Consider the following 7,816-nt stretch of genomic DNA (forward strand, 5'->3'; position numbering starts at 1 on the left):
TTATTCCATTCCCAGACAGAAGACAGCGAGCCAATCGTATTCTGGCCCACGAGAGATCAGCCAATCAGCTACGAGACCTTCTCTGTATCGTTAAGAGGGGAGGGCCACGTGTGCCTGTCCAATGAAGACATGTTGATAGTGCAAGATTACATCTTAGAGGCGACGCAGGTAACATAAGATCCGCTGCACAGCCAATCAGATTTAACAGCTAACATTAGCAACCCAAAGAGGATCAGAGATTTTACCCATCATACAAAAGCTGCGCTAATCGATTCAGAGAGATGTAAATGAGCGATTTCTGTGTGTCGTTTCTCCAAAACCATTCAAAAACACAAACGCAGGCATCTGTTTTGAAGATCGCAGCTGGTGCCTGCCGTACGATTGTGGAAAATATTAGGAGGAGCAAATGGCCGATGACGAAAGCGAGAACAGAGTCTGTTAAACAACACATCTGCTGCTTTTCACACACTTAGCATTAAACCATCTGTATCAGCTGAATCCCACACAGACGTGATCATAAACACACACACATTTAATTGATCTGTTTTCTCCCTCTTTTCAGGATGATTTTGTTCTAGAAGTGAAGCATTACCGGACGCCACGCTGGCCCAACCCAGACAGTCCTATCAGTAACGTCTTTGAGCTGATCAACATCGTCCAAAAAGAGTCCGGCTCCAAAGATGGACCCATGGTCGTGCACGACGAGTGAGTTGCATCTTGGCCCTGAAGGAGATGCACACTGCGTCTTGGAAAAGACACGTTATGTTTGTTCCAGAAGCTAGTGAGCCGCCTCACTGTCTGCTGTCTGAAAAGATCAGCTTAGACCAGCTTGAGTTTCCAGGCTGGGTTATGATGGTCTAGATTCTGTTAAACAGTAATAATAATAAATATAGCTGTGAGCAGCAATAATCAGGGTTTAAAGGAGAACTCCGGTCAATTTTTTTGTAAATTTGGAGTGCTGTCAGTACAGAGAACAACGACAAAAATCTTCAACAAAAATTTCAACTCGACAATCGATTACTATGGACTTCGATCGAAAACAGGATGTAAATACAGGTATGTGCGCTGGCTGAATAAACATAATTTTCTATTCATATCTTTCACATCTACTGCAGTCAGATTCACCCGCGTTCACTCTGAAGGAATCACTCACATTGGCTGGTACACTTGTAATGACACATCAAGGATGTTAACCCTTAATCAGTGTTTGGGGTCATTATGACCCCACTGGACTTTTCTTTCATTTTTTAAAAATGTTACCTTCATCTCAGGGGCATGAAACTCTGGGACTTTTCCTAAATAACCTATCTAAACATGCACAAAAAAACTGGGCTTGATTTGGTTGTTCTAAAGGTGTGTAAAAAAAAATTTACCTTTTAAGGTGTTTGGGGTCAAAATGACCCCACATTGAAAATGAATGGGAAAATGAAAAAAATGACTTTTTTTTATTTTGTTTGTCAAAAAAATCAAATTAAATCCATTATAAATCTGAAAATTTCTACATATAAACCAAGGTCTGGTCCTAGAGCATAAATAAAAAGTAGAACGAACTTTCTATCTCATACACACACACACACAGACACACACAAACACATAAACAAACAAACAAATGTATGTTTTTGCAACAGAGAGCATTTTTACAGAATTTGGCAAATAAAATAAACAAAACTGGCATAAATCTAAAAAAAATTTACATTTAAATCAAGGTCTGGTCCTAGAGCATAAACCCAAAGTGGAACGAACTTTCTATCTCATACACACATACACACAAACGCACACAAACACACACAAACACACACAAACACACACATGTATGTCACTGCAACAGAAAGCCTTTTTATAGAAATTGGCAAATAAAATAAATAAAACTGGCATAAATCTAAAAAAAATTTACATTTAAATCAAGGTCTGGTCCTAGAGCATAAACCCAAAGTGGAACAAACTTTCTATCTCATACACACACACACACAAACACACACAAACACACACATGTATGTCACTGCAACAGAGAGCATTTTTATAGAAATTGGCAAATAAAATAAATAAAACTGGCATAAATCTAAAAAAAATTTACATTTAAATCAAGGTCTGGTCCTAGAGCATAAACCCAAAGTGGAACAAACTTTCTATCTCATACACAAACACACACAAACACACACAAACACACACATGTATGTCACTGCAACAGAGCATTTTTATAGAAATTGGCAAATAAAATAAACAAAACTGGCATAAATCTAAAAAAAAATTACATTTAAATCAAGGTCTGGTCCTAGAGCATAAACCCAAAGTGGAACGAACTTTCTATCTCATACACAAACACACACAAACACACACAAACACACACATGTATGTCACTGTAACAGAGAGCATTTTTATAGAAATTGGCAAATAAAATAAACAAAACTGGCATAAATCTAAAAAAAATTAAATTTAAATCAAGGTCTGGTCCTAGAGCATAAACCCAAAGTGGAACGAACTTTCTATCTCATACACACACACACACACAAACACACACATGTATGTCACTGCAACAGAGAGCATTTGTATAGAAATTGGCAAATAAAATCAACTAAACTGGCATAAATCTGAAAAATGTCACATAAGCAACATGGAACAAGCTTGTTCCCACACACACACACACACACACACACACACACACACACACACACACACACACACACACACACACACACACACACACACACACACACACACACACACACACACACACACACACACACACACCAACACACACACACACAATCATGTCATAGTGGTGACTTGTAATGGTTCTGCAAATGTATATAATAATTTGATAATAATTATATAATTAATATTATATAATTATAATAATTAATTTGATAATAATAATAATTAGATTTTTTATGCATTTCAAAATGTTTAAATAAATATTCACATATATATATGTATATATATATCAAATTTGTGAGGAGAAGTGAAAATGAGTGAATGAATGGTTCTCTATGGCCCTCTATTGGATACATTTGGCCATTGCACTTTAATTCCTTTCCCATAAGAAATAAGTTTTTTCGACTAACCTTTAGATGGCAGTATTCCATCCCTAACACATAGAGCAATGCCCAAAAACCATTTATATTGAATTAATATCATTATTTAAGTGATTTTTTCTTTAAAAAATCATTTTTCATGAGCCAATTTATGGCCTAGTTATGTAATTGTGCAGTAAATAGGTAAAAAAATTCAAAATTTCCACAAAAACACAGCATAAATGTATAGTTGAGAAGTAAATAAAAAAAATGATATATAGTTTTCCATATAAAAATGTATATTTCCTTATGCAATCGCTCTTTAAAAGTTTGGGGTCAAAATGACCCCAAACACCTTAAGTGTTGTCCTTTTCAAACACTGATTAAGGGTTAAGAGGCTAAAAGCAGGTTTAAACATTGCCCCATTGAAGTCAACAGGGTGCAAATTTTAAAAAGAGGATAACACGGTGTAGGCAACACCGATTTTTGTCGTTGTTCTCTGTATTGACAGCACTCCAAATTTACAAAAAAATAAACTTGAAACTTCAATTTGTAAAAATTGACCGGAGTTCTCCTTTAAGAGATGTCCGTAAAAGTTTCCATGCTTCTTTAGAATCATGTGACGCATGTGCTCACCCAATTTCGTGAAGTTCTACGCAAATCAGGCAGGAAGAGGGTCATTTTCAGCCATTTCATGGGATTTGCCATAGAAATACAGACACTTGAGCCAACGCCTAATGGTTTTCAAGTTTTCATGGTTTCAAGTACTTTCGAAATGGATAGACAGTCAGATAGAGAGATAGATGGTGTGAATACTACCAGCCCTTAAAGTTTCAAGTCTCTACGACTTACGGTTTGGTCTGCCCGATCACTTTTTAGGGGAGAATGCTGACCCTAGGAAATTTGAACAATTACAATAGGCTTTCAGCGCTACGCACTTGAACTCCTAATAAGAAGAAACATCTAGTAAATAATTATTGGAGATTATTTGTATTCAGCGGACAGTGAATCTTATGTTAGGGGCCAAACAAATGGGTTTCAAAGTGAAAGTTTTTGAAGACGATACCGTCATCGTCTCTGTGTAAACTACAAAACGCGTGAACTGGGATCATTTTGACAACGTTGTCGCCTGTACGCGAAAAACTTTTTCTTTTTTAGTACATCAATGTCATGTAAACATAATAGTCAGATGTATATTTGAAAGAATTCTCTTATACTCACCAAGGCTGCATTTATTTGATCAACAATTTTGTACAGTATACTGTAATATTGCTTGAATATTGTGGAAACTTGGGTTTCCAGGATTATTTATTTGTACGTTATCAAAAATTTATTTGAAATATAATTATTTTGTAACACTGATTTTACTGTCACCTTTGATCAACTTAATGCATGAAAGTATACATTTCTTTCCAAAAAAGAAGAAAAATCTTACTAACCCCAAAATTTTGAAAGGTAGAAATAAATATAACACTTTTCATTATAAGTATTGTTCCAAAGGCATATTACGGAGGATATATTAAGTGAATAATACAACAGTGCAAAGTATTCATGTTTTTACGGTGCAAGTAAAGAGAGATGAAAGACATGAAATATTTTTCCAGTAACTGCTAAAACTAAATGTCAAATGCAGATTTATTTGAATTACTTTTAAAATCCCATTACATTTTGATTCCTATTGGTACTTTTTATTATTTAAATTTATATGAATATTTTTTACAGGACCCCCTTGTGGCTCACCAGTCCCTGGAAAACCTTTGCTTTAATATAATTTTTTTAATCAATACTTTGCAGTATTGAATAAAATACTATTATGCATTTAACTAGAAATATTTCAAATTATATTTCAAGGTAATAAGTCGGGAGCACGTCTATAATGCTGCGTGGGTTGGCGGCTCGCTAGGATTAAGAACTGAACATGCTTTATATATTATCGATTAGTTTTGATTTCCGCTTGTGTATCTGCAGAAATGGTGGTGTGACTGCGGGAACGTTCTGTGCGCTGTTCACTCTCCTGCAGCAGCTTGAGGCCGAGAGCGTGGTGGACGTCTACATGGTGGCCAAGATGATCAACCTCATGAGGCCTGGAGTCTTCACTGACATTGTGAGGCTTCATCTGGCTGCTTTCTTTCAATAGAACTCGGATAACAAGCATTTCTTTTATTGGGTTATAGAACTTCAATGCTTTTCTTTCCAAAAAAAAGAAAAGAAAAAACACATCAAAATGCATCAACTTGAACATCGATTTTGGCTATATAGACATGAATTCTGAAATGTTAAGATGGAAAAAAAATGTTTAAATCTAATTTAATATAGATAATTTAGAATTATTCATTGCATATGAAGGTATATGTAATATATAAAATGAAATATAGGTCTATATTATGTTCTTGGGCAACTACTTTCATAGTATGTATGAGCTCTTTTATATTTGAAGATATTTCTTTTTGTAAATGTAGTGTTTTCCATGTGTCTGCAGACTATTGGCATTTAGACATTTTAAAGGAAATGTAGCAACTTATTTTTCTCTGCATATCTGGAGTTGGCAGCAGTTACGACAAGGAAAAAGTCAGTCATTAATAATCCTGCCCTGAGGTGGAATTAACTCAAATCCACAAGGGAAAATGGAATATTTTGAGTGGTATGTTGTGGTCAAACTACCAACATGTTCTTATGTGTTTTTCTCCCCCGTTTTTTTTTTTTGGACGGATAGGATCAGTATCAGTTCCTCTACAAAGCCATCTTAAGTTTGATCAGCACCCAAGAAGACGAGCGAGCGCTTCAGTCCTCTGACAACAACGGCACGGTCCCAGGAGGCGTCTCGAGCGCGGCCGAGAGTCTGGAATCCTTGGTGTAACCATAGTGATGAGCCGGCGCAGGAAAAAGACTCGTTTTTTTCTATCAAAGAATGCTCGTGTTTTCCCCCAGTCCATCTCTGAATTGATAGCGCTCTGCTGGATGCAGCGCTGTCATTAAATGTGTGCCTTTGTACACTCCGTGTTTTTATTAATTGTTTCTCTCTTAAACCGCCACTTTGTTCTAATGTCTGATATACTAATGTCTTTTCATAGAGTCTCGTCGTATTTATTTGCTTAAAAGCTTGTTTAAAGGGAAAACAACTTTTTTTATTTTAATAAGACTGTTTTTTTTATTAGTGTATCTTTTGTAGTAGAATTTCAGCCACTGTTTTTCATACAAATATACAAAGAAAGTGGCAAAATCAGTCATGGATAAGGGCAGGAAATAATATTCTAATGTGTAAATAATATTACAGCAGCAACGTCGATGGACCAAATTTCTATTTATGTCTAGAATTTTATATTTGAGGCAATAGTGCTTTACAAGGCAAGGCTGCGTTTTAATAATTTAGTCCCATTTGAAATGGTGTTTTAATATTTCTGATGCCTCACTGTTTTGTTACTGACGTAAGATGAAGCGTTACACACTGACACTGTTTAGCTGTACAAGAGCTTTTGTCTGTTTGTAGGATTAAAAGAAACAAGAAAGCACACAAGTAGACTGGGCTGTTCATGCCGGATAAAACTTCAGAATTCCTGTTTTTTGACAATATCTTGAAAGGAATATTTCATGTTTAATAATGTTGATTTACTTAGTCCTTTCTTTAAAAAAACTAAACAAACCTGGGTTACAGTGAGGCATTTACAATGAAAGTTAATGGAGCCAATTTTAAACATTAAAATACTTTAAATAGTTTCAATAGTATAGCCATAACAATATGAGTGTTAACATGATTTTAGTAAAAAAGAAAAAAGAAAATCACTTTCTAATCTTTTCTTTGTAAAGTTCAATCCAATATAAAACCCTAAAATGACTAAAGTTGACAAAAAAAAAAAAATAACTTTACAGAACAAATGTGTAAATGTAATTTATTCCTGTAATGGCAAAAAGGAAAAGCATTTTGTCTTCACATGTCTTCACTGTCACTTTTGATCATTTTAATGCATCCTTGCGGAGTAAAAGTATTAATTTCTTTTAAAAAATCTGACCCCCAACCATTGATATATACATATAAATATTTGTGTTTTTGTGTATATATATATACACACACACAGACATTTATATAAATCTAATAATTTATACACGTATAACTTTGTGATTAATCGATTTGACAGCACTAATAAAAAAATAAAAAAAAAAATATATATATATGTGTGTGTGTATATATCACTTATGTAAATTAAAAATGAATATAAGTGCTTATATAAAACTGTAAGCTTCAAATTTCTGCGTTAATACTTCAAAATTGGCCCCTTTCACTTCCATTTTAAGTGCCTCGCTGTATTTTTTTGGTGGAAGAAAACAAGGGATGAGTCCAAATTTTGTACTGAACCCAGAATAATGCTTTCGTCTAATATTGTGCTTTTTTTGGTACCAGTTTATCTTTGAAGATCTTTAAAGTCTCCACAATATCCTGTAAGACTGTGGTCTTCATCTGCCCTCGGGACAGACTCGTGTTGATTACAGTCTCCAGACAGCAGCCGCTTGGCTCGTGTGAGCTGTTAATTCTCAACTTGCTTTTCTTGTTACTTCGGCATCCTGATTGCCAAACTCCCGAGAAGGTCAGAATAACAGTCCTTCAGTCTTCTCCATCTGGCTCAGGAGGTCAGAAAAAGAGAACAAAGGCAGGTTTCCTTAAAGACGTTCGCCAAATAGGGTTGTTTTTCAATTAACTTCTGCTTCGGCCCTCCTCCGATTCATCTTGGCTTAACCCAACGAGACCATGTTTCTGGTGACGATCGGGTCACTTCTTATTAAGCCACTGCATCTTCAGGAACCGATTATTA

At 35.2% G+C, this 7,816-nt stretch overlaps 1 protein-coding gene across 1 annotated transcript in view; it reads left to right on the plus strand.

Moving 5' to 3' along the window:
* LOC308686389 (receptor-type tyrosine-protein phosphatase zeta-like) overlaps nucleotides 1–7,148 on the plus strand; it is a gene marked incomplete at its 5' end in the record, with an annotated part of 17,112 nt that extends 9,964 nt beyond the window's left edge. Inside the window, 4 exons of the mRNA XM_081394813.1 lie at nucleotides 16–168; nucleotides 563–705; nucleotides 4,980–5,115; nucleotides 5,725–7,148. Coding sequence (XP_081250939.1) covers nucleotides 16–168; nucleotides 563–705; nucleotides 4,980–5,115; nucleotides 5,725–5,868 — 576 coding nt within the window. The remainder of the gene's footprint in view (nucleotides 1–15; nucleotides 169–562; nucleotides 706–4,979; nucleotides 5,116–5,724) is intronic.
* Nucleotides 7,149–7,816: the final 668 nt, after the last annotated feature.

This window comes from Scardinius erythrophthalmus (assembly GCF_964197995.2).
Source record: "Scardinius erythrophthalmus genome assembly, contig: HAP1_SCAFFOLD_231, whole genome shotgun sequence".
Taxonomy (NCBI): domain Eukaryota; kingdom Metazoa; phylum Chordata; class Actinopteri; order Cypriniformes; family Leuciscidae; genus Scardinius; species Scardinius erythrophthalmus.